The following is a 16741-nucleotide window of genomic DNA, read 5'->3' as shown; positions in this document are numbered from 1 at the left end:
TTACTACATAACGTTACTGTGTATTGAACTTTTTCTGTTGATTTGTTGTAAAACATGATGTTTTAGTGCTTGATTTGTAAAATCATAACGTAATTTGACATTTAATAGGTTTTTCCTTAATCCCTCCTTATTATCCAACATTTTTGCTGATCCAACGTTCTGCTGGCCCCTTTATGTTGGATAAGCGAGACTCTACTGTAATTTATATTTAGTTCTACTGACCAGAACAAAACACATGTGACAGTTTGTCAAGCTAATATAATCGGAGCTAATATAATTAGCCATACAGAATATAACCACTCCCTCTGTGATTGGTTTTTGAAACACAAAACTTGTGATTCTTTAGGGCAGTGTTTCTCAAACTCTGCTCCTCCAGGTATTTTGAACTTCAGCTCCCAGAAATCCCAGCCAGCTTACCAGCTGTTAGGAATTGGAACTGAAGTCCAAAACATCTGGAGGAACATAGTTTGAGAAATTTTACTTTAGAGTATAAAAACTCTAATCCACTTGCTCATTTTAAGTCAGGAGTAGTTACACCAGAGGTTGGGCGCAAATGAGATCTGTTTAGGCACCTGAAGAAAAGATATCAAGGGAATGTGAACACAGGAAGTAAAAGTCCTATATGTGCACAATTTTCAGTGTCTCGTTCTCTGGAAGGCTAGATATTTGGGGAGTGAAGACAAATTTAATGGAAGAGGGGAAAAATCTATTTGGATGAGAATTATTTTTATTTTTTTGCCCTTCCCTCAATAGCTTTGTCCTTGCTTCAGGATGAGATCTAACTGGGTTAGAGAATTGACCTCCATGTCTAAACCTCGTACTGGTTTCCAAGAACAGCTTAGAGGTGAAGCTCTCTCTCTCTGAGGACATCTTCATTTTACAAGTTTGCTCTTAGCAAAGGAAGCACACACATATACTTTGGAAGAAAGTGTTCTGTTTCCACTTTGAAGAGTAAAGCTTTCAATTTCTACCATCTGTTTCCCGGCTTTGCAGAATGGTTGACTTTTTTAATTCCCTACCTGAACATGTACGGAATATGGCTTTTAAATTGTGGTTGCAAAAGAGGAAGCAGAAAGTTAATTCATTTCCTTGAGAATACAATTACATAAAACTGCAGTTGCCAACTTGAATCATTTGGAAAATAGTTCTTTCCATAACAACTCACCTTCCTATTCCCATTATAACTCAGTACATCTTATCCTTTTGGTTCAAAAGGATTAACACAACCCTTTGGGGTCCTGTGAGAATAGCCATGTACCACTATTGCCTGTATCCCAATGTATTTTCCTTGCAGATGAAAACATTTTGGGGTTTGGGAAACAGCCATTCTGATCGGTACCACATAGTTCCTGCACTTAATGTAAAAGTTATAATTATAGGCCCACTTATTCTACAATTACATGTACATTTAACTTTCACAAGAATCTCAACACACTCAACAAAATCTACTCTGGGTGCCTAGAACTATGCAGTATATTACACTTCTTCACATAATGCATAACGAAGGCTGCATCTACATAGCACCAATGCTGCAATTTTAAGTTTTGTGAAACATTTATGTTTCTCTGTCAGAGAGCTCTGGTGCCACAACTACAAATCCCAGTGTCCCATAGAATGGAACCACTGCAATTGTAATAGTATCAAATTTCTATACCATATTTCTGCAGAGGTTTGTAGGAATGGGGAATGTATTACCCTCTAGAGCAGTGGTTCCTAACCTGTGGTCCGTGAACCACTGGTGATCCGCAAGAACGAAAATATGGTCTGCAGCCTGATCACACTACACCGTTGCCTCGAAACCATATGGCAATGAGAGCGACTGGTCTTGCGAAACCCTCTTATAATGCCGAGGCAACGGGGATGTTGGGAGGGAAAAGCTCTAGATTATTAAATATGTTTTTCTGTGCGCGAACAAATGGAGACTACTGGGTGGCATATGTTCTGTATCAGAAACTAGAGCCGATGTGGTCTAGCCAATGTAATTTTCTGAATCAGCACTCCAAATAACCAAACCGAATCTAAAGTTGACCAAAAACCGATTTGTAATCCTTTTGGTATGAATGTTGGAGAGTAGTCCCTGGTCAAAGTGGCCCTGGGTCAAGTGGTCTCTGGACAAAAAAAGGTTGGGAACCACTGCTCTAGAGGCTATTAGACTGCCATTCCCATCATATTTCACTTGGATGAGGGTTATGCAGACTATGCCTATTGGGAATTATAGCCCAGTTTCTCGAGGCCCACATGTCCCCCAAACCACTAACTACTGAAACAAGAAAAGGAACCCTTACATATTCAGTTGCAGATCAGACTTCATCAACATGAAACTTACAGCAAAATAAGCAAGACCAATCTTGCTACCCCAGAGCAAAGATTTTTTAAAAGATGGCAACATCTTCCTGCCCCCACACACATTGTGTTGCTAGCATTATGTGATAAAACAGAGAAAAAGCCCATGGTCAATTCAAAACACCCACTGCACTTTGGATAGCATGCTTGTCTATATAGAAACTATGTAAATACTTTGGTTGCCTATTTAGAAAACCCTCTTCAGAATTTTAATCTAAACTCTACCTCCATAGAGCAGTAGGGTTTTTTTGTTTTGTTCTGGAAACACATTCTTTAGAAACATATTCGCTGAAATTTGGAAAGATGTATTTGGAAACATATTAACTGATGCCCAAAGTAAACAGTACAGGCTGTTTTTGCATTACGTGTATGTGTTTCGGAGAAATAATTTTAAATTTTAGCCAGCGAAATCTTGTGCATCACCAAACTATCAAACCTGGAATGAAACTAATAAGAGTTAAAAGTGGACTTGTAATGGCATAACTGTGTTGTGACAAAGGGGCCCTGATCTCTATTAGTCAAGAGGAAGGAGTTGCCAAGGTGATATTCCTCAAGAGAAGTACCAAATATAATGTAAACTGGTAAAATCAAGACCAGAATTCATCATGCTTTGTTGTTGTTGTTGTTGTTGTGAGTCTTCAAGTAGCTTCTGACTTAAGTGACTTTAATGTAAACTTATAATAAGGTTTTCTGGGCAAGGTTTGTAAAGAGTGTTTTCCCCCTTTATCCTCATTTACTCTGAGAAGGTGGGGCTTGCCCAAGGTCACCAAGTGTATTTAAATCCCAAACTTCCAGAGTCATAGTCCAACACTCAAACCAATACATCAAGCTTGTTTTCTGCTCTAAATGCAGTTTAAGAGCAATGAATAGTAAAGGCTGATTTAAACTGAAGTATCTCATTTTTTCAGTGTGAGAGAATTAACACCAAATGATGGAACCACTCCGAAGGCTACAGAGCTATTTGACGGTTGAGACAATTTTTGAATCCAGGATTTTCTGCTGCTCAGTTCAATCTCATTATCCCCTCCTTCATGCAAACTAGATTCAACTATCTATTCTATAGATTGCCAGAATGCCTAACAGCAAGTGTGAAACGTATTTCTTTTGTTACGTGAAAACATTATCAGATTGATCAGAGACTTCAAAACCAAACTGTATGCCTCTCATCCAAAGACAGAAATACTTGCACATATACAGAAAAGGTGTTTTGAGAGTCTGGATACATGCAAGGACTTTGTGTGACAGATTCCATAATCTCCCACAGCCTTGTCTAGAGCTTCACAGAGGACAGATATAACATTTCAATGACATTTGGGGGCCATCCTCTCAATTCAATTATTTTCATTTTAAAAATGAAATCCAACCATTTTTATATGATGGGAAGACATAATCAAATGCTGTTGGGTAACAAAGTCTTATCATGCTGGTACCAATAGCTGAAAGAACAATAATTCAGAGCTAGATCATTACTTGCTTTTGTCTGTGAAGACTGGATCAAACTTTGAGTTATAAACATGTGTATTTTTAATGGTAAAACTAGTGCAAATCCAGTGAATCTGATAAAGTTGTATCAGTTTCCTACACAAATTAATTTAACATCTGTCTTTCCAAGCTGAAAAAAAACATCATTTCCAGAATTACACATTTCCAAATATATATCCCAGACCTATTTAAAAGGAAAGCAAGAAGACCTGCTCAATACAGTTTTTTTTTAAGGTCAATCTGATAATGTTAAATAGCAGTGTAAAATCTTTTCAGTCTAGAATAAAAGCCCGGGAGGTATTTTGAGACTATCCAAATGACATGATTTGATTGCTATTTCTGTGGGTAAGGAAATTAACAACTTTTTACACTAGCTGATTAGTGCAGAATTGTAGTAGTCTTCTGTAAGAAAGAAATGTAAAAACTGCTTAAGGTTAAAAAATACAGCACAATTATAAACTTTTAAATTATTTTAAACATAATATTCTTTGCACGTCTAACAAAACTTCTTCTCTACAAATTCTTAACATCCAAAGACTTTTCCAAATTCTCCATTGTACAGATCACCCAAATTCTGACCAAATGTAACTAAAATCAATAAGAGCAAAGTAGTTTTTCTGCCAATGGTTTAAAAAACTGTCAAAACCATCTTACAAAAGTGTTAATTTATCACAAGTCGGTCTTTAAAGCACAAATATGATCAAACCAGTTCAACCTTGAACTACTCGGGATGCACCAAAACCCCGAAGGAGTTCTTTTCAGAACACTTTGGTTAAAAGCTATCCAGTCTTCATCATTTATGGATTTTAAAAAAACAACAACAGTATATTTTTGTCTTTACCATTGTCCCTAGAGATGCATTTCCTTGGCATGTTGTAGCAATCCATATCTTAATTGGATGAGAACTGCAGCAATTCAGGGAAGAGTAGTTGAACTGCACTAAGATTTTAACAACTGGGATATCAACCAGAAGAAGCTCACATTTGTAGCTTGTCAGAAGAAAGGAAGAAACTGCCTTTTTATTCCTTAGAGTTGAGTTGTCTGCAGTCACTTGCCATACCCAACACATCATTTAAAAGGAGGGGGGAATGACGTCTCCTTCTCTTCTTTTTTCTTGCTCAGGATTGCAGCTCAGGCTTTTTGCTGAGTGCTACATCAGCTGCACGTCCAGTAGGCTGCACGACATTGAGAGTATTGTAGCAAATGAAGTGCCACCAGGCCTCATTACGATGCAGAGATTGCTCAGCATGAGTCACGTGGATTTCAGGTCGTCAGAATCACTCAAGCCTGATAACTTTTCTTCAGAGGACAGAACTCCCCTCCATTCTTGAGCAGATAAACTAAAATTTATGGTTTCTCTCACATCCATCTCTTTACACACACACACACACACACTACAATTCCAGTGAATTTGATACAGCAACATCTGGGAAAACAGCAAGCTTCTCTGTGTAGATAAATTAAAAAAAAACATGTTAACTACTAAATAACTCTGTAGATAATGCAGAGCTTCTTGACCTAGAAGTGATGGAGAGGGGAAGGCACTTGGTAACAGATCTCCTCCCCATCACCAAAATAATCATAGTCCAGTCAGTAAACTCAGTGAGTCAATAGTTTGAGCCGTGTGATCCAGCTGACCAGCAGGGAGGGTTCAGTTGAAGAGGACTTTGTAGTGGAGGGGGGCACAGGTGGCTTTTTGGCACCATCCTCCTGGAAAGGGATGGTGGCACTGTTGTGAAGATCCATGTTAACAAAATACCGACTTCCTCGGATGTAGTCTGCGCCCCTGACTAACTGCCTTTCTGCCATAGGCCTGGAAAACTGGTGCTGCAATGGGGAACTTTCTTCAATTATAGGTGGGATTCTCTCATTGCTGAAGTAGCGGCAGAGAACGTTTTCACCTGCAATGCAAAAGTGACATTTAGAAAACCTTGTGTTTAACTTCAAGTCTCAGTGGTTGAGATAAGGCATTCAGTAAAGATGGTTCAAGACTATGCTCCCAGACCTCACCTATTTCCTGTTCCTTTAAGCTGAGAGGTGCAAGAGGGCAGTTTAGCAAGGAGGATTGAAACACAATGACAACATCTGCATCATCATAAACAGAACAGAACAATTGCTGATCCTCCTCTTTCCTTCAAAGTCACACAAAGGTGGACAGGGAGCCAAGTGAGAATTGTGATTACTTCAGCCTGTCCATTCTTTCCTGACTCCCCCTCCCCCCAACCACTTTTTTTTAATGAATGTGCTACGGGGACTGTGGAGTCCGAGACCAGGAGAGATTCCTGGAAGGCTATAGCCTGCTAATCTTTGCCTGCCAGTGTTAGCAGAATTGGGTGAGGGGGTTATCAAGAGATGATCTCAGCAAAAGATAGCTGCTGCTGGAGACTCCCCCAACATACACAGAAACTGCATAATTTTCAAGTATGTCAGCAGTGGGGAGAAAAATAATTGACTTATTCTATCTCTCCTGAGAGAACAAATATTTTCAAAATGTACATCCTTACTATTATGCCATGGCTGTTTCTCCAAGACAGCCAGATTGGGGAGAGCTGATTAGATGTATTACCCATAACATACGTAGGACTAAGTTCATTTGCTGACCCTGAGTACAGAAAACCCATTGGCTCAATAGCTAAATGGCTAACACTTCTGTACGTTTCACTGATTTAATAAGACTACACCAGCTGGAACTAATAGCTAGATGCAGGTCTTAATATTCCAGCTCCCACACAACTTAGAATCCAACTAGAGTATGTTTAGTTAATGCTGGGGATTCATGAATACTATTACCAGAAGCCATCATCTGAATATTTTTGAGAATACTTTGCTAACATTTTAATAAAACTGACCCCTCCTTAAGCTGGCTCCTTCTCAAGCAATGACATTGTAGACAAAATGGACTCACGAGTAAAAACAAATTCCTTTGTAATCTTTCTCCTGATTGTGAGAAAGTCACCAAAAATCACATAGTTTTTGATGGTAATTCAGATTTTGGAACTTCTTTGGTGTTTGTGGGTGCGCGCACGTGCAGAAAATGCCTTTTTTTTTTTTTTTTTTTACAGAAAACAGGTTTACTTCATAGAAAACAGAATTTTCTGCTCAGAAAATGCTGCTTCCTGTAGAGGACACCTTTTTTTCAGAAATATGTTTTGTGTAAACTTCAAAGAATCTTGTCCGACTAGGATTCTCATTATCAGAGTTTCCCCAATACTCAAGAAACACATTTTTGACCATTTTTCAAATATACCTTTATTCAAGTCTAATGTGCCATCAAATCTAATGCACACCTCAGTTTTCAAAACCCTGAAACCCAAAAAAGTATTTACCATATTATGCAAATCTAATGCACATCCTAATTTTGGGATGGTAATTTAGTAAAAAAAAAAAAGTGAGTAAATGCGGTATTATTTTCATCTCGGCAGTACACACACAAGTGGATTCCCAGCATCCAGGCAGTCTCTCTGTACAGTGGCCCATCCTTTAGCATAAACACACTGAGAGAAGTATTTCCAAGAAAGCAGTAGACCTCCCACTGAACATTGTTTCCTCACCTTTTCTCCCCATTCCTCTGGGCTTCGAGAAAGGCTCTGCAGCTCCCACCCAGTTCCCGTCTGCTGGCATTGACAATGGGCGAGGCTTTCCTGAAGACAACAAAAAAGGTTTCCAGAAATACAATAACATAAAATCAGAGTTAAATTGAACTGATGCACTAGCTTTAACTGTGCAAAAGCCCTCACAGACATTTTGAAATCTAGGTCTCCAGAGTCAGGGCTGAATCTTGGAGTACACTCAAACAGTCAGGCTTAAAGACCTCCAAGGGTAGCACTTTTCTCAATCCTACGACTACATAGGATTGTTTGACAGGAACCCAGGAGAGGGCTTTCTGGGTGGTTGCTCTCACACTCTTTCTAGGGAGGCTAGATATCTCCTATTTTTCTGTCCTCCCATCAATAAGTGAAAACCTTTCTCTTCTAATAGGTTTTTAAAAAACTGATTACAAGTGCCTTTAATTATGTCTTTTTAATTGTGAGTTGTGCCAATTTTTATGCTTTAAAATCAGTTTTAAAGTGTTTCAACAGTATGAAATATTTATTTTATCAATGACTATATATGTATATATACATAATTTAGTTCTTTGTAAATCTTTTAAGGGTGTTTTAATTTTTGTAACCTGCCTTGGAGGACCAGTATGGAGTAGCAATTTTAGTGTTGAACTAGGACTATAGGAAATCAGGCCTGAAATTTCTGCTTAGCCATGAAAACCCATTGGGTGACTTTGGGCAAGTGACTCCCTCATCCGAAGAGGCAGAAAATGGTAAACCGCCTCTGACTCAATATTGCTAGGAAAACCTTATGATAGAGCTCAGAATTAACTTGATAGGACATAGCAACTCAACAACATCACCAAAAACATTCACCTAGAGTCCCATTATTGGAGGAAAGTTGAACTATGAAGAATCAATATTCAAATAAATGCATAAACACCGCCAGTAAGATGATTTTTTTTTGTTGTGTCAGGAGCAACTTGAGAAACTGCAAGTCACTTCTGGTGTGAGAGAATTGGCCGTCTGCAAGGACGTTGCCCAGGGGACGCCCGGATGACTTGATGTTTTAATCATACTTGTGGGAGGCTTCTCTCATGTCCCCGCATGAGGAGCTAGAGCTGATAGAGGGAGCTCATCCGCCTCTCCCCGGATTCGAACCTGCGACCTGTAGGTCTTCAGTCCTGCCGGCACAGGGGTTCAACCCACTGCGTCACCGGGGGCTCCAAAGTAAGATGATTATTAGTGCTCACATGAAAGTGAGGTTTCATCTTTCCTGTTGAAGGTTTCTAATTCCTGATTTAGAGATAAACTGCTTGTGTACACAGAGGACCACCTTAATCACCATAGCTAGCAAACACTATAATCCTCAATGGGCCACACATACTGTTAGAAGACAATGGCATACTATCCTCAAACCTTACTAGCAGTACAATTCCAGATCTGTTTTCTTAGTCTTTTTCATTTAAGTGGGAATCACTCTTCCATACATACAAAGACTACAGTTTAAATTGTATGCGGGTCATATTCACATATGCACACCTTTGTCATAGTAAGCCATTTATTTTTAGCGCTCTTCCATAACAATGTTCATCGCTTAAAGACTCTTGACATCCTCACTTAGTCAAATGATTTTTTTAAAAAATCATTTCAAAATGATGACTTCACTTCAGCAAATGCTAAGAAGTGATTTCACACTCAAAAATTCATTAAATGCTATGGCTTGAATCACCTGTTGAATAGCAAGTCATCATGTATGTACATCTCATTAATCCAGTGGGTCTAGACTAGTTGGCAACAGCAGCTGGAGTAATTTGAGTCTGTGTTTCTTAGTCTTACAAATTCAATACAAAGGGTGGGGTAAGAGAGCAGTTTTAATCATGCTTAGGGCAATCCATGGCCCTACAGATGCTGATAACTGCAATGCCCATCATTCTTCACCATGCTGATGAGACCTGAAGCACAACGTCATTTGTTGTGAGTCACCCTGAGTCTCCTTCAGGGTGAGAAGGACGGGATATAAATGTGGTAAATAAATAAATACATAAATTTGGAAGGCTACTAGCTGCCTACCTATGGTTAACAGCCTAGAAAAAAGACCAGATGGAAAGACAGATATTTTCCTACCATAGGATTGTGTTTTTTCTCTCATTTTTGCTGGTAGCATATTTGCTCCCGTTGGATGGCCAGGCAGTGGATCAGTATCAGTAAGAGTAAACCTTCGCCTCCTGAACTCCTGATCCAGGAAAGAATTGGGGGATTCTGCACCTTTGGAACCAGGTAAGGGCTGCTTCGGTTTATTTCCTCCTCCATAAAGGAAGCTCCCCTTTTCATCCCTAAAAAAAGAAATTGGATTCAGTTAGAAAAATATAAACATAAAACACTGTGACATTACATTTGTACAGGGTCTCAATGGTTTTAACTGAAATCTGGTCAAAAATACAGAAAAGATGGAGAGGCATTATATGCTACATTGTACGAAAAGCACAGCATGCTATGTTGGCCCCGGAATCTCATCTGTCTTTTTTTCCAAAAACAAGTTTCTAGCTCTTAAGGCTGCATGCAAGCAAAAGCATGCTTGATGATATGTGAGTAACCCCTGGTGCCATTATAACAATGAGAAAGAACTGAGTAAGATTTTTATAATCAGGAGCAAGGCGAAAGTGCTGTGCAGCTCACTTTGTCCCATGATTAGCAGTAGCTCTATAAATCATGAGGAAAAGGCAAAAAGCTTCCAATGAAATCAGGCACATCAAGTGAGGTCAGCCACGTTTGCTTATTATGCATAATATATACATGGCATAGAATTCACTTTTTCGTGGTGTCAGATCTGTGTCCAACTAAAATTTTATTTTATTTTATAATCCACACTACTTGACTACTTATCAAGGGTGGCAGGACAATGTTTGGTTGGAAATGCTTTGGTAAGCGGATGACATAATGCTGAATGATACTTCAGGAAGAAAGTCACTGCCTAAACTTTAGGTCCTTAAGATGAAAGCGGTGATGGGAAACAGTTTTCTGTATGTTTTGGTCCACGGCTTCTATGTTACCAACATGTAAAGGCACTTCCATATTCCTTACATGACAACTAGGCCTTAACAGCAATCTTGGTGAAGCATCTCAGCAGCTATTGTTTAGCAATCCTAGACTAGTATTCCACATCTTCTTTACTGTGCAAATGTACAGCAATGCAAGGGCAGGGAAAGATAAGCTGGAAATACTTTTGGCAACATTCTTTAAACCATTATGGAGGAAAGAAGGCTTCCTGAAATATGTAACATGACAAGGTTGTTGTAAGTTTTTTGGGCTGTATGGCCATGTTCCAGAAGCATTCTCTCCTGACATTTTGCCTGCATCTATGGCAGACATCCTCAGAGGCTATGAGGTCAGACACCTTAAAGTCTACTTGGATGAGGCAGTTGACTTTGGATTCATCCACAGAGGCATATAATACAGTTTGGAACTGAAATATATGGCCAGTGTAGACTCATATAACAATTTAACTGCACTGAACTGCATTATATAAGTCTATACTGACCATAGAATGCAGTTTCAAACTGCCGTGGATGGGCCTTGAGTAGCTACAGAATCTCCCCACTTTGTTTTTAACCAAGAATTTGCCATCATCTGAAGACAAGAGAATGTCCGATGCCCTAGCTAGATTTGTTTTTAACATGCAAACATGAAGTTATCATCATTTTTCACAGTTTGAGTGCTGGTTTTCTATTTTTGTCTATCATATGGCAAGTTCTAAACAACAGAAAACGAGGGGCAAACACCTAGCAGAAAGTACAGAAAAGTTGCTTTTTCTGCCACACCTTGCCTTTTCAAAGGATACACCTTAGTTAATAGTGCCCTCAGGATACTCTGGTATTCATGGCACTCAGAGAGAACAGGCAGTAATGCTGTTATATGCTTAGAGGCTCAAAAGGCAAATTAAAATTAATATGTTTAATTGGCAATTTTGTCAGTCTAGTACAACAGAAGCACTGCAGGCAAGCAAATTCAAAATAATAATACACAAATCCCAAATAATACGGGAGCTTTTTGTGAAGCAATATAGAACTCTTGGCATACCGAGGAGCATATGGAATAGCTGGTGGAGGAGGTATGTAGAGGTCCAGAATGGCAGGCTTCTCTTTTTTCAGTGAAGTAGTCTCCATGGTGCTTTCTGGGGATTGAGTAGTAGTTGGAGGTGGACTGGTCTGCTGTGAGAAGAAACAGAAACTTTCTTAAGTAACAGAAGCATTACTTTCAACCAGTCATTTGACTCACTGTATGACAAGATGCTTCATTTTTCACCTCTGACACAAACCTCTGGAAATAGCTTCTGATTATTTGATCAACTGTCCTACTTTAGGATTATTTATTGTGTCTTCTGGTTTTATTATGCTCCATCTGTCTGAGGTTGCGTGGAACAAGACTACTAGTAACATTTAAAAAATAAATGTCTTGTCTGGCAGTGCTTGGATGTTTTTTCAGCCACCCTTTCCTAATATTTGAAATCTGGATTTGACCCAAGACCATAAAGCAAGCAGAAGCACTTTTGTAAACTTCCAATATTCTAAAACAAACCTTTAGTAAACAAAACTGGATGGGTGAACTCTTAGGCAGAAGTCCATGCTCTACTTTGAAAAGAAAGATGGTGCTTGTGGGAGTTTCCAGCCTTCTGCTCTACCTAACCATGATTTAAAAGACCACAGGATCACAATGCAGGGGAAGGATGTGTGAGTGAATTAATACTCTAAGCATGGGTGACAAACTGATTTTCATCAAGGGCCACATCAGCCTTACGGTGACCTTTGAAGGATTGTTGAATTTGTGGATACAGAGGGCCTACAATATTTTTTTTACATACTGCTCAGCGCTCTTTAGTTTTTACTGAATTTGTGTCTATGAAAGCTTATGCTATTTAATTTGGCCATAGAAACTCACGATCTCTCAACCTGAGAGGAAAGCAAAGGCAGTCCTCCTCCCCACACAAAATTTTCTCAAGAATATTCCTGGGATAGGTTCTCCTTAAGGTCACTGGAAGTCAGAAATGAATTGAAGACATTCCACAATAACAACAGAAATGCTGCCTCCCTGGCAGTTAGATGAGTTCTTCTCTATACGTGCATCTACACTGTAGAATTTTTATTATTATTTTTATTATTATTATTATTATTATTACTTTATTTATACCCCGCCACCATCTCCCCAAGGGGACTTGGAGCAGCTTACATGAGGCCAAGCCCGACAACACATCAATAAAACAAAAACAATAAGCAAAAACAATACAATTGATGTAACTCACATGTAAACAGTAACACACAAGGATTTAAAAACCTATGGCCAAGCCAAATGTAATAATTTAAAATTTCAAAAAATAATGCAGTTTGACACTATTTTAACTGTCCTGGCTCAATGTTCTGGAAACATGAGAATTTTAGTTTGGTGAGACAGCAACATTACTTGGAAGAAAAGGCTAACAACCTTGTAAAGCTACAATTCCCATGATTCCACAGCCTTGAACCAGGTTGACTGAAGTGGTATTAACATGTACTAATTCTACAGTGTAGTCATATTCTATGTTAGTCTCAAAGGTACTACAGGATCCCTTTCGAAACTGATATTTCAGACTAACAAAACTATGTATTTGATTTCTATCCCTTTTATACCTAGTAAGACTGCTAAGTATTTCTTCGATTAATGGCTCACTCTAGCTTGAAATGATTCCAGTGCAGTTTCCATCCTTGGGCCCTTTCACACTTATAGAATTACATTTCACTTTGACTTCCATGGCAGCAAGTAATGAGATCCTTGAATTGGATGTTTAGCCAGTGCTTTCAGAATTCTCAGTCAGAGGGCATCTCTTTGTTGTTTATTTGTTCAGTCGCTTATGACTCTTCGTGACCTCATGGACCAGCCCACTCCAGAATTCCCTGCCGGCTGTCACCACCCCCAGCTCCTTCAGGGTCAAGCCAATCACTTCAAGGATAATATCCATCCATCTTGCCCTTCTCTAGTATCTCAGAAAACTATTGCAGATAATCATGCATATGTCTAGAAATTTGAGTCCAAAAAACGTTAGATCAGCCCCTTCGTTAATGGTGTTTCGTAGTGTAGAGATGTGTTTATTATAAAGTGTTATTTATAATGTGTTTAAACTGTATTTATAATGTTTATTATAGAGTGTTTATTATACTGTATTTAAACTGTATTTAGGTTTTACATTAGTTGCTATGGCCTAACTGTGAGGGATAGGTTGCCATGGTAACACAGCCTCAGAGGAGGTGGGCGGAGTTTAAGGAATAAAAGGTTTGAAAGCGTCAGTTAATATTCAGTCCGGTGGATGAGACCCGGGGAAGAGGAGAGCCAGTTGAGGGCTCTGGGAAATAGCAGAGTCAAGAAAGGACTCTGGGAAAAGTAGTTTAGTCCGGTGGATGAGACCCGGGGAAGAGGTTAAGAGTGTTGTGAAGCTGTGAGAATTCAGTAGTTCTTAGAATTTGTGAATATTTCTTCAGCAAGAGAGCTGAAGGTGTTACCTTGTTAGATTGCTTAGGTTAAAGAATCTAACAGAGGGGGTTTAAAGGATCGCCAGTAAGGAAAGACTGGTGATCAGTGGTTTGTTCCGAGTATAGGGCAAACAGTGTGGATATTCACAATAGGGAACTCTGAAGTAGTATAAGCACTTCACTAAAGAAGGAGTTTGTAGAATTGTAACATCAGAAGCCTGAATGTATCTCAAACCAGCCATTTTGTAACATCAAGCCTTGTGCCAAGTTCAAATTCTCAAAACTGCAACAATTACGTTCTGTTAACAATAAAACTTGTTCTCTTTATATTTCAAACCTGCCTCCTCCATTGCTTTTATGCTTGGTGCATTCCACACTACCAAAGTCACCTCACAACACAACTAAAGATAAACAGAGACATAAACCAGCGTCTCTAAACATATTGGTGGCAGCTTAATTGATATCTAAAAGAAGGTTCCTCACAGAATATTGGTGGCATTAAAGAAGATTAATACTTCCTCACACGTAGAAAACTAAAAACCTGGCTGTTTAAACAGGCGTTCGGATAAACAGTGAATGTACACGATGAATATAGGATATAGGAATATAGGAACGGAACTATGGATGACGAATTTGGATCACGATTTGTTAATGTGTTGGTATTGATGTGTTATTACCATGTATACTATGTTGTTAATGTTTTTTTAATTTTGTATGTTGTTGGATTGACTTTTTGCTCTTGTTGTGAACCGCGTTGAGTCGCCTACGGGCTGAGAAACTGCGGCATACAAGCAAAGTAAATAAATAAATAAATAACAACAACAACAACCCCCAAAACCTGGCCCGACTTATTCAGAGGCCAATGGAAGTTGTGTAACTTAACTCTGATAAAAAAGAAACCATCTTTGAAGATAGTGGTGATAGGTGAGACCTCAGTCCACCCAAAAGAACCTAAAAGAAGCACCAACCCCCTCTACTCTTTCCTGTGGTTTGACTTCTGGTCTTTTTGAATGCCTAGAAAAATCATGGCGGTGACCTGAGTCTGCTCTGACACTTTCCTCTCTCTGCAGAATGATCCTTGACTTATCCATAGGCTAAATAAAAATAATTATGACCCCCAAACGTGAGGTAGACTTGTACATGAGTAGATACAGTACATACTCCAGGTCTCCACAGTATGCAGCCATGGCAGCTGAATTGAATCTATAATAGTATCAAGTGGAAGAACCTCTGAGGTATATCATCATTTAGAATTAGACAAGAAACTGTATTTGACCTGCTCACAGACTACCAGTATGACCTCTCTTTTGATTCAATGAGGGATTAGGAACAAGGCTGGGCTTACCACACTCTTTACTTTCGCAACAAATCTTTTAATTTTTTTATTCCGAGCTACTTCTCAGTGTTCAGTTTCCCACACTAGATTTTCCAGCAATTCATGTGAACATTATCCAGAAAAATAACTACAGCAGCATCTTTATGCACAGCAATAGCTAAAAAGTACCTGTGTAATAGCTGAAGAATCCTGAGAACTATGTCTGTGTTTATAACATTAATTTATTTCCTAACTTCCTGAAGGTGTCAACCTACTCCCTCCTTTCTCAATACCTGTTTGACCTCAAAAATCAGCATCTCTTTAATGCTATTAATCCTCCTGCCTTTTCCACACCCTCCCTGTCTCAATTTCTGCTGATACCAGCAGCTGGCAAATGCAGACACCCCATGATACAACAAAGCAAAAGCAGGGGGAATCACAATTCAGCTAGGCTATAGAGAATACTCTGGATAGTGCTGCTCTATTTAGCAAATATAATCTCTTGACAGTAGTTTTTCAACCTAGCAAGCATTTACTGTTTACTTCAGAATTCATCTGTCCAGAAGATTATAAGCAATTTGGCCCCAAATGGCCTCACTAAGATATCTGTCCCAATCAACAATGTCCTCCTTCAGGGATTAAAGAGAAAAACGTCATCTCTCCCGCCTACTCCCAACTTCTTTTGGTATATTACAACGGGAAGATTATTTTTCTTTTTGCAAAAGGAGCTTTTACAAAATCTTCCAAAACACTGGCTCTTTTGTATTCCACACAGCAATAGATGCAAAACTACTTTAACTAATTTAATTACTGATGTAAAATAATGATAATTCATATTGAAATTTAAGTTCTTTCCCAGGAGATATATGTGTATATATGTATATGCATATTGAACTGCAAAACTGCAACACGGGCATTGGTTCCCTATTGTCTTCTATGCTTAATTAAAGGTATGATCTCATGCAACTCTAAATTGATTAAACAAAAAAACTGATTCAAGCATGCAGTAGGTGTCTTGTACAGTCCAGGCTTTCCTGGTCTACCACTTTATACAACAAGAAGTTGGGACAAAAACTGCTGAGCAAAATGCTCTTCCATGTTAAAACAACAACTGCCTATGAGAAAGTGTCAGGTCAGAGTTAAGGCTAACCTAAAATGCTGTTGATTATGTGCAGGGAATTTGTGTTTTGTTTTTAGGAGATCATGAAAACATGCAGCCTCACCCCATATCTCCAACACATAACTCTCAATCCATGTAAGACTGCTTTTCTGGCATATTTAGCTGACTTAAGACATTTCAATCAAGGGATAAGTTCAGAAATGGTGGAGTTTTAAATATTACCTAAATTTAATATGAGCCTTATTAAATAGATAGACAAAATGTCAGCCTTCTATTAACTGTCCCCAACTTATGAGACAATAAAGGACATTCACCCAAAATGTAAATTATGTAAAATATGATCTGATCTCTCAACCCCTTTTTTGCACCCCCAACTGACCCCTTCCCAATTTTGTTCAGGGCAAAATAAATGTAACAGCCAACTTGCTGTTCCCAACTG

At 38.8% G+C, this 16741-nt stretch overlaps 1 protein-coding gene across 2 annotated transcripts in view; it reads right to left on the bottom strand.

The window, feature by feature from the left end:
* Positions 1 to 3843: 3843 nt before the first annotated feature.
* Positions 3844 to 16741, bottom strand: part of CNKSR3 (CNKSR family member 3) — a 77021-nt gene continuing 64123 nt past the window's right edge. Inside the window, exons 10-13 of one of the 2 annotated variants that reach the window (XM_060753610.2) lie at positions 11448 to 11578; positions 9495 to 9703; positions 7377 to 7466; positions 3844 to 5726 (exon numbers count right to left, since the gene is read on the bottom strand). In XM_060753610.2, the coding sequence (XP_060609593.1) occupies positions 5425 to 5726; positions 7377 to 7466; positions 9495 to 9703; positions 11448 to 11578 (732 nt within the window). In that variant the 3' untranslated portion in view covers positions 3844 to 5424. The remainder of the gene's footprint in view (positions 5727 to 7376; positions 7467 to 9494; positions 9704 to 11447; positions 11579 to 16741) is intronic. The other variant, XM_060753611.2, reaches the window with a different exon arrangement.

This window comes from Anolis sagrei, chromosome 1 (genome assembly GCF_037176765.1).
Source record: "Anolis sagrei isolate rAnoSag1 chromosome 1, rAnoSag1.mat, whole genome shotgun sequence".
Taxonomy (NCBI): domain Eukaryota; kingdom Metazoa; phylum Chordata; class Lepidosauria; order Squamata; family Dactyloidae; genus Anolis; species Anolis sagrei.
This window is presented reverse-complemented; position numbering and strand designations above follow the sequence as displayed.